At 39.1% G+C, this 16,473-nt stretch overlaps 1 protein-coding gene across 9 annotated transcripts in view; it reads left to right on the forward strand.

Annotated features, from left to right (window-relative positions):
- UBAP2 (ubiquitin associated protein 2) overlaps window positions 1–16,473 on the forward strand; it is a 162,807-nt gene that overhangs the window by 38,801 nt on the left and 107,533 nt on the right. For 6 of the 9 annotated variants that reach the window (XM_056514690.1, XM_056514687.1, XM_056514688.1 and 3 more), the window contains exons 7-10: window positions 4,437–4,491; window positions 5,635–5,738; window positions 11,801–11,853; window positions 16,365–16,432. In XM_056514690.1, coding sequence (XP_056370665.1) covers window positions 4,437–4,491; window positions 5,635–5,738; window positions 11,801–11,853; window positions 16,365–16,432 — 280 coding nt within the window. The remainder of the gene's footprint in view (window positions 1–4,436; window positions 4,492–5,634; window positions 5,739–11,800; window positions 11,854–16,364; window positions 16,433–16,473) is intronic. The other 3 variants (XM_056514692.1, XM_056514693.1, XM_056514694.1) reach the window with 1 other exon arrangement.

Raw genomic sequence — 16,473 nt, forward strand, 5'->3', positions numbered from 1 at the left:
ATTCTTATCTCTACATTGGAGAGAGAGGGGTTTGAAAGGTGAACTATTTGGTGGATAAAGAATTGGCCGATGGATGCATCCAGTTAGTTGCGGTTAATAGTTCTATGTCCATATGGAGGCTGATGACAGGTGGTCTCCCTCAGGGCTCTGTCTTGGAACAGCTCTTTAATATCTTCGTCACTGACATAGTGAAATCAAGTGCACTCTCAGCAAATTTTCTAGTGATATTAAGCTGAGAAGTGCAATTGACATGCCTGAAGGATGGGATCTCATCCAAAGGGGCCTGGAAAAGCTTGAGGAGTGCGCCTGTGGGAATCTCATGAGGTTTAACCAGACCTTTAAGTTCAAGGTGCTGCACTCAGGTCAGGACGATCCCAGGCATAAATACAGATTGGGAAGAAGAACTCCTTGAGAGGAGCCCTTCACAGAAGGACTTAGGACTTCTTACAGATGAAAAGCTGTCATGAGCTGGCAATGTGTGTTTGCAGCCTAGGAAGCAAACTGACTTGTGAGGCTGGTGAGGAGTGTGAAGGTCATGGACAGCCTGGGCTGCAGTGACTGTGAAATGGTGGAGGTTGAGATCTTTGGACAATGATGAGGACACCCAACAAGCTCACTGCCATGGCCTTCAGGAGAGCAGACTTTGGCCTCTTCAAGGATCTGCATGGCAGAGTGCCATAGGATAGAGCCCCAGAGGGAAGAGGGGTCCGGGAAAGTTTGTTAGTATTTAAGGATTCTTTCATCCAAGCTTGGGAGCAATGAATCCCAACCAAAAGAAAGACAAAACTACCCCAGCTGAATGGATGAAAAGGAGCTCCTGGACAAACTCAAACACAAAAAGGAAGCCCAGAGAAGGAGAAAGCAAATAAATGTAGCCTGGGAGGAAGAGAGAGGTCAGATTGTCTGAACAGGGTTCTGTTTGGGTATGCTAAAGTTGAATTGCTGGTGATAAAAGGAAGACAAGGGAAAATGTGGGCCATCTCTGTAAGAAAACAGGAGATGTGGCTAGCTGGAACATGGAGAAGTCAGAGATACTTAATGACATTTTTGCTCTGGTCTTTTCCCACATGATTTCCAGCCATATGAATTACAGAAGGTAAAGGCAGAGGCTGGTAGAAAGAATCATCATCCACTGTAGGAGAGGATCATGTTTGAGACTCCTTGAGAAATCTACAGGTGCACATGTCTGTGGGGCCTGACAAGATACATCTGTGAGTCCCCAGAGAACTGGAAGAGGAAGTGGCTAAGCCGCCATCCATCATATTTGAGTTTCCACTGATGAAAAAAGAGAAGTATGATCTCCATTTTAAAAAGGGAAGGAAGGCAGACGTGGGGAACTAGAGGTCTAGAACTCACATCTGTGCCTGAAAAGATCCTGGAGCAGATCTTCCTGGTTAAGTTAAGGGACTTGGAAAGTATGAGGTGATAGGTGACAGGCAAACTAACCATCACAAACAAAAGAGGCAGGCAACATGGTTGCTGTGACAGTAAGGTTTTTTGGTGGCTTGGTGTAAAGGTTTTCTGACATTTATCTAGGTGGGATCTGGTTTGGATAGCTGACCCAAAAGTGAACAAATACTATCTCCTGGTAGTTATTTGGTGTTCACTCACTGGAAAGTCTGAAGCTATCAGTGCTCAAAAGGGCAGAGCTTGTGATCACTGGTGAAGAAAACCACAATTGTAATAGTTCTAATTTAAATGCATTTAAATTACTGTCAGATTGCATGCTCAGTATTTGGGTTCCTGCTGTGAATTCTGAAAGTTTCATTTGCTCACTGACTTTTTAGTCACTGTTAAAAAGCATAAAGAGTTTGTAGATACCCTGTAGGCATTTACAGTTGTTTTGTGACTAACTGTCTTAAAAGACTGTACCTTCTGTTTTAAGGCCATTTTAAAATTTTGACAGCTGAGAGAAGTAGCTTTCTTTGCATGACAGTTTAAGGATATACTGGTGGTCTGCTTGTGTCAAAGAGAATATTAGCTCTTTCCACTGGCATCTTGCACTAGTGACTATGATGTATGAGATCCTGTGTCTTGAGTTAGGTAGTATTGCAGTAGTGAGCATTCACTGTCCCATAATTTTTCATGTGTTTTCTAGCTTTGAATTTAGTATTTTGGTTTAGTACTCCCTTTTGCCTTCATTAGAAAGTTTTTTTGCATTTGTTGATAGAACTTAATTCCAGTTTTGACAGAAAGCATAGACACAACATTAAGAAGTTAAAGTAATCCACTTGAATTTCAAGTTCAGGATTATCTTTCAAAGTGATCTGGTACAAAAAATGCCTTGCTGGTTAGTAGTCTAAGACGGTGCATGAAACTTCAGTAACAGCATTTTTTCGTTTTTGCAATTTCTAGAACTTGCTTATTGATGGTTTTGGTCAGTAGTTTATTGTGCCTATTATGGGAACGTATCTTATGTATGCTTAGCTTGCTAAAACATCACCGTCTTAGTGTGCTAAGGTTGTTCCTTCAGGCTTTTGTGCTTGGGATACTGAGGTGACTTAGCTCCTCTTTTAGAATCTGTTTCTTCTTTTATGACAACCGTTTCAGTTCTCTCTCTGTACATAATGTCTGTCTCACTCAAAACTGTTTCTGGTTGACTTTTTGTGTTTCACAGCTTCCACTTGGACTTGTACCTCAGAAAACTGTTGATCTTGCTTCTGCACAATTTCCTTAAATGGTGGTTAATGCTCTATTGATAGCAATTGAAAGTAATTTTGTTACATGATGGCCCCTTACCATGTCCCCAGGTAAACTTGTGTAGCTGGTTCTTTTAAAAAACTTACTAGACAGAAAGGTAATCCAGAGTGCTCTGTCTTTGGCAGAGGACAGCAGTAGAGTAGGTAGGCTGAGCAACAAAGTTCAGTGGCCAAGTGGGAGGCAGTTTGGTTTAGATTTGGACAGTGAGGTTTGGGGCACCATTGTTTGTGGCAAAGAGCACATGGGTTTGGTGAAGTAGTGTGGCAAATGCCAGGTTGCAGCAGTTGTTGCTTCTTTCCTAATCTGTCTGCCTTCTCTCCAACCAGTTGTGAAAAGAGAGCAAAGAGAGGAAAATAATGGAGAGATAACAGAGCTGGTCTGTGCCAAACTTAAGCTATTCTATGTTCTTGTCCCAGCAAAATGCTTTGTGTTGCTGGATGGGATTTCCTCTACTTTGATGCTTCTGAGAAGTCTTGAAAAAATAGGTCCAGAAATGTCTAACACTTTGACAGTGAACTGGGGTAAGAGGAAGAATTAATGGTGAGAGCAGGCAACAGAAAGTCATTAAAGTAGTGTTGAACTGGTGTTACCTTGTCCTGGAGATACTGCTCTTGCTCAGTTTGAATAGTCTTCTGAAAGTAAGGAGTAATTCTGATCCAACTTTGAGCAGCCTATCATGGGTAGGCTGATCTATGGACATCAGTGTTTTGGTGATTTAAGATTATAATTGTGTGCTCTGGTAAACTTGCAGTTGCTTGGTGACTTATAATTACCACATAATTTTATCATTAAAATGAACATAGTTTTGTTCTCTGAGAGCAGCTCTTGACTTCCTTCTGTTCTTGTGATACAAAATAATATTCTTACCCTTCCTCAAAAAAACCTGAACAAACTGGGTAAGCCTAAAAAGATGGGGAAGGAAATGATGCAGAAATGTATTATATATAAGAAATAGTTGTTAACACTTTTTGTAGACATTTGCTTTGTGTATTCTTGAATAACCCAAAAGTTTTCATGCCTTTTTTATAATATACAATATGCAAAAATTAAGCTATTCATTGTATCAAGAAGCTCATAAACTGAGGCTGGTAATCAAAATTTGAGAAAATAAGTACTTGTTTTTGTTAAAACAAATTAATATTTTAATAGATGATAACAAGGAAGTTGAGTTATTTGATTTGGGTATTTTCCTGTCAGCAGCTGTGATGAAGGGTGAGGCAGAAGGAATGTGTGATCAGACATTGGCAAGAGCACTGGAGGGTGGACAGGTGGTCTGAGTCAGAGAAGGAAACAAATGGAGTATTTCAACTTTTTCCTCACAGATAAGGAGTGGCAGAGAATTGCTTGAGAGATCAGGATACTCAGAGGAGCTGGGGTTGTAGAGCATCTTAGGCAAGAATAAGACAATAGAGACAAAATTCTGAGTAAAGTCAAATAAGTTGGCAATAGCAGTGTTTGGGATGAGTCTTTAGGTAATTTCTAATGGCATTTGGAGCTACTTTGTGAGACACAGAAAAGAGGGCCAATAATTGCAGATCCTGCTGAAATGTGTGGTCTTGGATGAATCAAGGCTTATTTGAGTATGTTAGAGAAGCAAATTCTGTGTGGGAATTTGGGAAGTAAATGATATTTAACTTCAACTATGATAGTTTTGTTGAACTGTGGCATTCTTTAATGTCAGACTAGTGACTGGTGGCTCCTCTGCTGTTGCTGTTAAATGGTGTTTTCTCTCCTAGGGTTTGGACGTGGCAGAGGGAGAGGAGCGGGGAGGTTTTCAGCCCAAGGCATGGGGTAAGAAACATGCAGAGCACAGATTTTGGGAAGGATCAAACTCAGTGGCAGTATTAATTGACAATGTTGCCACTATATGTATGGTTATTGCTGTATGTTTGATAAACCAACATGGATGCAAAAATTGAAAAATCTCTCAGATGATGAATGAAATATTTTTGACTTAAAATAGTGTTTCTAACTAGGCACACCTGTAGAATCCTAATGTATGTCTACTCAGTGTTAATATCTCAAACTTGGAGAGCCATACCTGCTATCAGTAGCAGCTTTGGAGTCTGAAAGTTGTGTGCTACATACAGTCTTAGGTAAATTTTAAACCAGATTTATTTCAGTGTAATGTAGAATGTGCAATGAACATATATAAAACTTGGAAGTGGCAATTCTAAACTTTCTTCTGTTTTTGAGGTTTCATGCTTTAGCTGTTTGGACTCATATGGACCTTAAAACAGATTCAGAAGAAGTTATTCAGCGGCTTAAAAGTTTGGTCTCAATTTTGTTGGAATAACTTGGTTTTTAGAAATATAACCTCCACTACTTTCACTCAGAGTTTGCCTTTAATGACACTTCATGCAACATCAGTGAACTGGAGTCTTGTTCTATTTCTATAATAATTCTTCTTGTTCACACTTGCAGATGATGAACTGCAAAGAGGTTTTTCTTCAATAATGCTTTTTCACCTTTTAGCTGCATCTGTGTATTTTGGCATTGGTGTCAGCAGAGCATTTTGAAATAATCTTAGTGGTGTTCTGAAAGGACATGATACTGGTCACTTATCAGTCAGCCACCTGCTGAAAAACTTAGCAGTTGAGAGAGTCTTATCATTATATGTATAAAGTAGTGCTTTATAACACTGGAGGAATAGGGATGCTGTTAACTGTTTTATCAGGAATCAGTTTGGTTCAGTTTCTCTACAGAAATTTTATTGACCAGTCTCTTCACTTTTTTCTCTTCTTCTCTTTTCTCCCTTTTCATCTCTGTCTGCTCATAGAAGATTTTATTTTTTTTGAAACTAAAATCTGTCAAGATAACTTATATGGAATTCAAGATGTTAAATCTGCTACAACTTCAGCTAAAGATTATGACACTTGTGCTCACTGAATGACCCATGTGTTCTCTTCCATTTCTTAACTTTCAAAACTCTAGGACATTTAATCCTGCAGACTATACGGAGTCTTCTGCCACTGATGGCTTTGGGACAAAGTCAGAGATCTGGGAGACTGGTCAGAATGATGCAGATGATGGAACTGGTAAGATGCTTCAAGAGGTGGAAGGATTGGAATGAAGACCTGTAGCAAATTGCAGCTAAAATAACACTTCTATTAGTGTTGAATTAACTTCTGGAAAATTTGTATACATGTCTTGTGACACAGATATTATGTGGTTTTTAAGTTTAACTGCTGCGGATGTTCAGAGCCTGAGTGTCTCTCTGGTGAGAATGAAGGGAGGTATTTTGCCATTCTTTTATTACAGTACTAATAAGCCCTTGAGAGACAAAGGAATTTGAAGAGTTACTGGAAGAACCTTATGTGTAAAGAACTGTTTAGGTATCTTAATACTGCTTAAGATGTCACCTAATGTCGTTAAGGAGCATAAGTCCTCATAGAAGTGATTGATCCACAAGCTTTAGACAATAGGATGTGAATAACTAAGAAGAAAAAGAAAATAAAAAGTTTACAAATATGAATTGACTCAGTGACACTGGGATGACTTTGGAAGCCCCAGCTGCACAATGCAGAAATGTAAGGATGTGAGTCTGTGATGGAGGAGAGATCCAAGATCTGCGGCTTTTGAAGAGAAAAATTATTAACAAAAGCACAAGTAGGTGCTTGAAATGAAGCCACAAAGCCATTGACCTGTCTGAAGATCAAGGCAGATGTGTGTTTCTTTATGAAGTTTCAAGTGAGAAGTACACGCTTCCAGCTAAAGCCAAGAGACTGACATAGTTTGGAAAGGAACCATATGGCAGTGGTCTCATGGTGATTCAAAAGTGAGAAGGGTGGCCTGCTTATGTGTGATGGGAAAAATAGGTTACCTTGATACCTTGCTGCTTCCTATGTTTTGTGACAGGAGATGAAGGCAAAGGAAACCTTGTGTTAGAATGGCTAAAGTCTTGTATGTTTTTGTCCTCACTTGGGAGCCATTGAGTGAATTTCTTTTTAACTGCAGCGATAGGTAACTCTTCTGATCTCTTCATTGGTGAAGACTACTCAGGTGATTTTTTTATCAACTCATATGCAAAGTGTGGAAACTGATCCTGAAGGGCAGAGTGTGCTCTGTTGATCTGTGCTGTGAACCACTTGAGATGCAGATTTTTTTCATGTCTTACAAGCCATTTTCTACTTTCCAAAGAAGACAACAGCAGGCTCAAAGTTTAGGGAGGCTTGTTAAGCAGCTGCCTTGTGACTCTAGTTGCCTTCTAAACCGGTGTGGAAGATTGACTTGAGTGTATTAGTGGATGTTGGGAACATTCTTGCCAAACACAGTATCTCTCTAAGGAGATACTTTTAAATTACTTTTATAATTACTTTGTGCTGTAGCACAAACAGAAGTACACCTTTTGTTTCCACTTGCATTAGTTTTTCAAATAAGGAAGATACCTAGTGTCTTAAAAACTCCTTTGGGGATTCTTATGTTGTTTTCGACATGAGGGTAGTTTACCTAGCAGAAGCTAGGTAAAGACCTGCAGGAAAGGTACTAGGAGACTGGACGAGTGGTGAAGAATCGCTGGTTTGTACTACTGATTGCAGCTGTAAGGGTGGAGCTGTGTATGACTTGTGCTCTACTTTGGAAATGAACTGAAATGTTTGAGACCCTCCCTGCTAAATCAGAGTAGCTTCCATGTGCCTCTGTTACAGCAGCCTCTGTCCTGGTAGGCATCTTCTTAGTGTTCAGTAATGGAAGAAATCTGCCTAGAAATAAGAGTAGCTTCTGTGGGTAAACAGATCCCTCTAACAGTATGAATGTGTCACCATGAGAGGTGTGCTGCTGACAGAGTGGTGGAAATTCAGGGTTTTGATGTGTGGAATTTCTGTTTGGATGCCAAGCACATTTTAACTGTGTGCATATCACCAACAACCACACTGGACTTCAATAACACAGCTTAAGGCATGCATAGAAATTTGGAAAGCATTGTAGGAAGGTATGAGAAGGCATTCAGGAATTTTTCCTGGCCTTATCAGGTGAATGAATCTTTGAGGTATGAATGAATGGGTGTCATGAGGCAGTTCCTGCAAGATTATGTGGTTGGTGTAAAATTAAAGTAAACTAGGTAAATGTGAATATTCTTGCTGAGTGTTAAATACCTTTTTGTTGCTAATCTTAATTTACTTTCAAATGAAAAAGGCACTAAAAGTGGCAAAATAGAAATGTCTCTCTAAAGAATGCTTTCTTTTATGGTGTTACTTGTTTAGACAAGCTCTAGGAATGTCTAAAAGAAGTCCCTGGGCTGAAAGGAATAACTTCAGAAAGAACAGCTTTAAAATTGATTCATCAGTTTTGTCCAAGTGGTAGTACTTTCAGCCTTGTGACAGAAAGCATCTCGAGGGTTTTTAGAGAAAACTGTAGCTGGGGTGGCAATTTTGCAGCAGAAGAGACTGCTGGGAGGGAACATGGAAGCAGTGCTGGGGGGGACAGTGGCAGACAAGGTATGGGGCTGGAAGTATGGGGCATGAAGTTGTGCATGATTTGACTTGTTAATCCCAAATACTAATTTTCATGTTTTCGCCCTTAAATTTACAGTGCTGTTTTGTTAATTCCAAATCAATGACCCAGTTAAGTTCCCAATGGAGAGTTAAGTAAAGTTTTGAATGTGGGAACTATATGTGTATGGAAAACTATAAAGCTTGCGGTGGGCTTTATTGATGTCAGGTAAGAGTTTATATAGTAAGGACAGGAAAGAAATCCCTCTTTTTATTCCTCATTACTTAGTCCCATTTCTAATTTCATCTAAAAAGAAGGTAAACTATACTAGCTCATGGTATCGACTTGGAAAACTAGTGTCTTTTCATTTGCAGTTACATTAAAGACGAGATAACTGGGTAAATGTCTAGAGAAATAAGAGATCTTTGCTTATCAGAATGTTTTCTGAAGCCATCGTACAAATATAAACTCTTTGTGACATTCTGAGTTATTTACTAAGTATTTCTTCCTTTTGCCAAAGTTGGGGAAATGAATATTTTCATTAAAAATAAATGCATTATTTGTTTCCAAAATGTAGTTTCTGTCGTGTACTCTGAAAGTGCTCTAGAACCTCATGCCCTGAATTGCTGCAGATGCCAGAGGCCTCATAGTAACTTGAACAGTGTTTCTAGGTGCACCATTGTGTAATCCAGTAGAAAAGCTAGCTGGTTCTGTGAAGATACAGTCTAGTGTTGGTTGAAACATAGACTGAAGGTCATGTCTTTAATAGTTCGTAACGTTTAAGTCTAGTTGTATTCCAAATAACACAGCATTAGCTTTTTTGCACCCTAATTTATATAGGAATAATGTACAGATGAAAGGCAAAGAGAAGGGACAGATGAAGAGAGACAAAATTACCAATCCTCTCCAAAAGGGAATAAACTTGAGCATCATGATTCCTTTCTTACCTTTTTTGTAATATACAGGGCAGTGGGAGAAAATGAGAGCAAATCACAGCAGTTCTTACACATAAATTATATTGGAGGATCTCACTTCTCAAAGTTGGTTGTAGAAATGGCCTCGTGTTCTAGTAATTTGCTCACATCTCTACTTTGATAGAGTTTTATAAGTTTCACAGAAAAACTTCCTTTGTTATCTTAGTTATGAACAGCCTTTAATTATTCTGAAACTAAAGAATGACAAGAAGTAAAAAATAATTGTAGAATAACTTCCAAGAGGGACAGTTGTGTTCCTTGGAAGGTACAAGGAAGTTGTTGGTAGGATTTTTGTTTTTTTGGCAGTTTTATGTTGGCTTTTTTTTCTCAATATCTGCTGTAAAAATCAGAAGAAACGTTTTAAGGAAACCTTCAAGTCTTTCTAGAACACAAATCCAGAAGAAAAGAACTAGTACATAAGTTTGGCATAGACCAAGTCAAATTTATTTTGGGGCTAATATCAATGATTATTCAAAGAAAAGGTAAAAGGTCAAGTAGTGTGACAGGAAGAGAGGAGAATTGGGGAACATGGCTGAAGACTCATCAAAAGATGTATTCTGTTTTTATTGGCTTGATAACTCTCTAAAACTGAACTTGTTACAAAGAGGAAAGATTAACAAATAACTCTAGCTTGAAGCTTGTATGGCAGAGATCCTTGAAAACACGAAGCATAATTTTGATGGAAAATGGGAAACCTTTGAATTGTGATGCTTTGCAAAGCTTAGGGGAAAGATTAGGAAGAGGATGCATAAGTGCAGTAATGCCAAGGTGGATTGTGGACTACAAAGAAACTGATGTGCCTGTGTCAAGATTGGATTTACAAATCCCATCAATAGGAGGAAGACATTAGAAAACTGTGTTTAGTACAGAGAAGAGTGAAATAACTGAGAGTGGAAGGATTGAGTTGGGAAGGAAGAGTGTTGGTAAATTACACTAGTAAACTTGGCAACTTGGGTAAACTAATAAAAGGATGAAAGGCTGTACACAGTATTTAAAAGAGTAAACCCTCAGAACTAGTTTTGTAGGAGGGAGCAACAGATTATTTAAGTTGAATGTCAGGAAAACATCTCAAGTATTATTCAAAATAGGTTTGATCTCCCAAAGGTGATGGAGTGTCTGACTTGATGTATCTGAGCTCTTTCAGTGTGTATTTTATCAGACTCCAAGCTCTGTTTGGCTTATGGGAGATAAATACAAGCAGGACAAATACTTCAATTTCTTATTCAAAGAATAAATACTGGGGGAAGGGAAAGGAAATCAACTTTTCCTCTAAGAACTGCTGCTCGTTGGGCTTTTCTTCCTTTTCAAAATTTCTGTGGAAATGTGTAGACTACTCTAGAAATTTGAGGCATTGTAGTAGTTCTGTTACAGGGTATGGTTATTTGTAAAAACATCAGCCCTGGTTAGGGGACATTCACTAAAATGTGAGCATGAGACTTTTCAGGCAACTCTGTATTGCTCCACAGAGCCCACACAGAATGGATGTTACCTTGCTCAGGACCTGCCAAATAATTTTGGATTCCAGTGTATAGTCCCCCTCTCTTCCCTCCACTGTATGTAACCTCCATGGTCAGCTCATTTGCCTGACAGGACCAGCGCTGCTCGACCTTCTGCCAAAACCCGCTGTGGTGTCGTAGGGTACCAGAGGAAGCACCAATGCAGTGCTGGCATTAGGACTGGGAGGCTTTGATGCTGTATACTTTGATGTGTTTGTAGGGCTTGTTTCTGGATTAATGCGTCTCAGACAGTTCCTGGTTAAGTGAAAGGAGATGATTGAAGCAGCAGTCCTTCTGCTTTTGTACTTGATCCATAGTGCTGGTGGCACTACCTTTGGTGCTGGTATTTTTATTGTTTTTGGTTGTGCAGTTTACACAAAGGCTCTGGTTGTTTTTGGGATAACCCTCCCCATACTGCTGCCAATGGTCCAAGCCGTCAGTCCCTATATTGCTCTTGCATGTCTGTACCTGCTGTTACCTGGGTTTTTACATCCGTAGAATTGTTTTCTGTGGTTTTCCTGTTTTTGCGTGCTGCACTGTGCTCCAGTATTTGCCAAATCCATTCTGCCACAAGTTACAGGAAGTGTTTTTTAGTTACAGTGGAAAGCTAAAGACTCTCCTGCTACTGTAGTAAGAATTATTTGTGTTCTAAAATAAGTTGCTCTCTCAGGAGTAGGAATTGTTCTACTCTGAGGAGTGAGTTAACAGGTTGGAAAGTAGTCTCCACAGGCATAGCTTGGGTCTCAAAACTGAATATGTTGAAAGTAGGATTGTGGGTATTGAAGCAGGTGTTGTGGTTGTGTTTCGTTCTGTATGGATTTGTGTGTGAAATTAGAGGATCCTGTGGGAGGGTTAAGTAACCTCTCACTGTCGTTGGACTCACAGGAGGAAGTTCTTCCGATGTTTGAGATTAATTGCTGGGTGCAGATGTGCATTCATGTGAATTAAGTCCAGTACCATAGTGGCTAAGAAATTCCAGAAATTAAGGGCAGGGGGGATGGAGGAGTGGTGGTATTTCCCTCCCAGAATTTTAACTCTGCAGGCTAGTTTCCTAGAGCTTCCAACCATGTTTCCAGCCTCCGTCTCCTTGCTTTGTATTCCACTGATAATGAAGACAGGTTTGCTTGTAAAGCAGAAGGGTTGAAACACAATATTGTGTCTTTAACTTGTACCTGTTTTTTCTTTCCTCAATTATAATAGGAGCATGGAAAAACTCAATAGAAGAATGGACAGCAGAAGACTGGAATGAAGATGTAAGTGCATCTGGTTGGATATACCAATCGATTATTTATTCTCTTCAGAGTCCGTGTTGTTTACAAAAGTTAAATTATTTCAGACTTACTTCAAGTTTATTTTCAGAAGAGTGAATATAAATCATCCCTTTTGCCTCCTCCTGCAAGGTGAAATGTCAGTGTTAGTCCTGGAAATGGACTAACTGATCATATAACTGATATGGAAACTCCATCCTTTCCTAATGACAGGGATGTATCTTTTGAGTGAATTTAAAGAAACTCCTGAATTCCTAGGCTTTCTGTATCAGTTGATGTCATCAAAAGCTGACATATTTTAAACCTGTCCTCAGTTTCTTCAGTATGTGCTAGAGGTGGACCAAGGGCTAAGAATGGTGGAAATTTATGGGTTATTCTTACCCATTTGATGCTAGTATTATGCAGCATTTGTCATATAGGAGGAGTGTTGAGCATTGCTGACTAGAGATATAATTTGTTTTAATTAGTTACTAGAGCTGAATAATTTGCAAATGATTTTTGAAATCTCTGGCCCATTGTTCATTTTTATTTATTTTGGATCCTGAAAAAATCCCTGTAACCTAGGAGGAAGTTTTTTGTCTGCTAATATTCGGAAAGAGTGAACAAAATGTCAAGTTGCAGTTGGTCCAAAACATGCACAGAAAAAAAAAAAAGGAAAAATATGTTATATCTTTTGCTCTAAAAAAAATCGCATTATATTACTAAATATATTAGTGTATTGGAATCTGCCTTGCAAATTTTGGCAAATCTGTTACTGAAGAACCCTTATTGAATGTGGGCTTTTGTAGGAGAGCTATTCATCCCCCCAGTCCAGTGCCAGATGCTATCTAGTACCTTGATCAATGATTAGGAAGTAAAACTAAAATAATTACTTAATAAAATGTTTGTGAAATGCAAAAAGTATTGGAATAGCATTTGAAAGTAAACCAGTCATGCAGCAAGATTTGGACTTCTGCAAGATTTGACCAGTTCAAATGAAAAATATTTTAATATAGCCATGTATCAATTTATTTTATAGGAATAAAGAAACAGCTTCAGAACAAGGGCCTGGTGTCTGGAAAGCAGCAACTCAAAAGTTTTCAGGATTGTAGTGAATGATGAAAAAGCAGCAGCTAAGCATGAGCTGATGCAGTATCAGAAAAGCTTCGATTTGTAGTGTTTTTGCCTGTTGGCACTCTTCCCCATCTCTTATTCATTCTTGAGTTATGTTTCTGTATGTGGATGCTGCTGAACTTGATTGTGAAGTTTTAAATCCAATTTCTCATTGGTTTTACAGATGAAAATTTGTGTATAATAGGTGAAAATGTCTGTTCAAAGATCCTTGAGAAAAGGAGATTTTAGTTTAGAGAATCTGAAAGAGTTACTTTAGGAGCATATAATGGACTGTGGTTTTAGTCTAGCAGAGGTGTGGTATGAACCTGTGTCTGGAAGATTGATCCCTGCATTTAAGTGTGTAATAAACAGTTCTAGTGGCATGACTATTGATTAAAACAGCCAAGGAAGCTGATACACTTGCTGTCTGCAGGGAAAGACAAGGTGTTTTTCTAAAGAATGTTTCTGTCTAAATGTGATGTTCTCTAGTCAAATACAAGTTATGAGCAAGTGAGTGAAATCCAACACAGTTTGACCCAAGAAGAATTAGGTCTTTGTGACCTAATAGTCCTGTCTGGTCCTTATCTTTTGCAGTGAGTATTGAGCAAGTATAATAGGTTGTCAAGGTGCTATTAAATAAAATGGAAAATGCTTGCAGTGACAATAAGAGGTTGGACATGAACAATGAAGGACTAAACAAATATTGAGGTACTTTAGGGGGCTCTGGATTTTGCTCCTGAAATAGTGATCATGCTCTCCTGGCTAAAGGAAGTGAAGTTTAACTACAGAAACTATTCAAAACGAGAGAAATAGGATAAATACAAGTTGCCAGAAAGTGGGTGATGGTAAGCATTTTCTGTACAGTGTTTTTATTTGAAACCACAGCAGCTATTTTTTAGAAAAATGAAAGGAAAAAAAAAAAGTGTGTTTTACTAGAAGTGGTTTCTTCACCAGGATGCATCATGAGAAGTTGTTTTAATTTCTTTACCTTTACTATGTCATACCAAAACAATAGTAAGCTTTTTTTTAATACCTGATTTGCTGTGAGGATACTGGAGAATATTTTCCTCTTCTCCTCCCTATTCCTGTATTCCTTTGGAAGCTGTTAGCTAGTTGTCAAGTGCGTTGTCTGTTTGGTGATTGAAGAATGATTTTATCATATAGGAACAGGATCTGGAAAGCACGAACATTTCACTGCAGATGAAGGACATATCCCTGTGAGGCCAACACCGACAAATGGCTCATAACCATTCTTTCAGTTCTGGGAAAATGCCAGAGCCTCAGTGAAAGATTTGTGAGTGTAGTGTGCAGCAAGCATAATGGCTTGATTGGGAGCTGAAAATACTACTTGTGAGAAATACTAAATACATCTGTGTAATAAATTTTTTTCAGCTGCCACAGCACGAAATACATCATGGCAAATGCCGTAATCCCTGCAGAGTCCTGAATTAAGTGCTTTGTTGGATCTTGTGGCAGTGAGTTTGCCACACGGTGTAGTGTAAACCTCAGTGTGACTGAGCTGGTAGCCAGAGACTTCTGTTTGCATGCTGGTTCATCTGTAGATCAACTCTCTCACACATCAAGGGTTCATTTGCATTGTCACAAATATCCTCAGTCTCCTTAATTCGCTTAATTTTTGGGGTTCATCAGTGTTTGTCCATGCTTAGTCTTTTCCTGGGTTATGTGAGTGTAAGAAACTCAATACAAAAAATATATAACCATATATATTAACCAAGGGATTGCAGACTATGAAGTGCTGCTTGTGCCATTAGCTGACCTCCTTGTGCCACGTAATGCCAGGAATATCATAATACCCCAGAAAGTACAGTACACATTGCTCTAAAATAAAACATGTGATGGGGAAAGCGCTGAACAATAGAGGAACAGCCTTTTTAACTGAAATGTACTTAAGCGGAATGTTCTTTCTTTGTTTTGATCAGTACCCAGTTGTGGGCTGTCAGCATTAATCTCAGGAGAAGTGAACCAGAAATGAGGGATTGAAGTTCATTGTGTTGGCAACAAGGAAGGGCAAGAAGTGGAGGGAGGAACTGTGGTAGGGCAAATTTCTTCATGGCCTCATGTGCTCCTTGCAAGAGGGTGCTGGGAGAATATGTGAAATCTCTCTACTCTGCCTCTGAGTGGTGATTTGAGTCAGCCCTCCTATGCCGTTCTTAAATCAAGAGTGTTTCATAGGAGATCCCTATCAGGTGTCCATATTCAGGGATACACATGCTCTCAGTAGAGGTGCCTGTGGGATGGCAAATGAAATTTGCTCCGTGTCCATGATGTCCTTTCAACTGGGCTGCTAGGAATGTATACAATTAAAAATGCATCATTTTCTAGAAGAGCTGTGTCAAATGGCACATTGTAAAAGTGTTCTTTGAATAGGTCAGTTATTCTTCAGTGAAAGACATGGCTACCACAGGAACTAAAGGTGATTTTGTGAAAATTAAATTTCAAATACAAACATTGTACATGCATATCTGTGCTTTCCTGAAGTGGCTTAAGTGCCTTCTTAAAGTACCTTTCTAAATTGCTTAAGACCTATTCTGGTTGCTCCTGTCAATAGAAACAAATTAGCCCTAGGAAGTTGTAGCTGTTCAACTACTACTTTTTAAACAAGAAAAAGTATTAAAAAATCCAACCACATGGCTATAAACCAACCCCCTTTTTTCCTCCAAAGTCCCGAGCAGCTCCACTTCCCCAGGTGCCTGTGCGAGTATCTCTCTGTATTATAACAGCATGGTGAAAACAGTACAGCTTTCCTCTGTGGGTCTCTGTGGGTCAGCATGGCCCTCATTGTATTACTGTTTCTGAGCTCCTGCTGCCAGAGCACTCAGTTAAAGACGTTATTGCCTCTCCTAACAGAGCTGCCAAGAAGGAACCATGAATGCTGGTTAACTGTACTTACCTGTACTTACCTGCCTCTGCTGGTGGTGGCAGCTGAAATGTCAGATGAGTGGGAATGAGTGGGAGCAGTGCAATGTGTTACCCTTGTACAACAAGATTTATCAGAGTTGCTCTATAGTGTCATAAATCGTCTGCACATGATGGAAGAATGGCTATCACATCAATTACTTTCTACTGGTGTATTTCAGTTAAACTGTTTCCCAACAGCTGATGTAGTTACATTGGTATACTATTCTATGCTGGTGAGTGTTTTCAGTAGGTCAAATTTCCTAACCCAACCCTCTAATTAAATAGGTACTTGATTCTGTGGAGAAGATTTTACTGAAGTTTGGCTAAATGTTTTTGTCTTTTTAAGCAGAGCTTCACAGTAGCCGTTTGTAATGCTAATTTGACTTTACTTTTATTTTGTAAGTGCATGACCAAAATGGAATTTCTGCAGATGTTGCAGGAGGGAAGTGTGAGCATATAAAACTCTTCCCCCGTCTTTTTTTCAGCTTTCTGAAACAAAGGTCTTCACTGCGTCTTCTGTTCCAGCTGAAAACCATGTGACTCCTGGGCAAAGGTAAGCTCTTATTCCATGTTTTCCCTGTACTTTAAAAACCT

Source organism: Oenanthe melanoleuca, chromosome Z (assembly GCF_029582105.1).
Source record: "Oenanthe melanoleuca isolate GR-GAL-2019-014 chromosome Z, OMel1.0, whole genome shotgun sequence".
NCBI lineage: Eukaryota > Metazoa > Chordata > Aves > Passeriformes > Muscicapidae > Oenanthe > Oenanthe melanoleuca.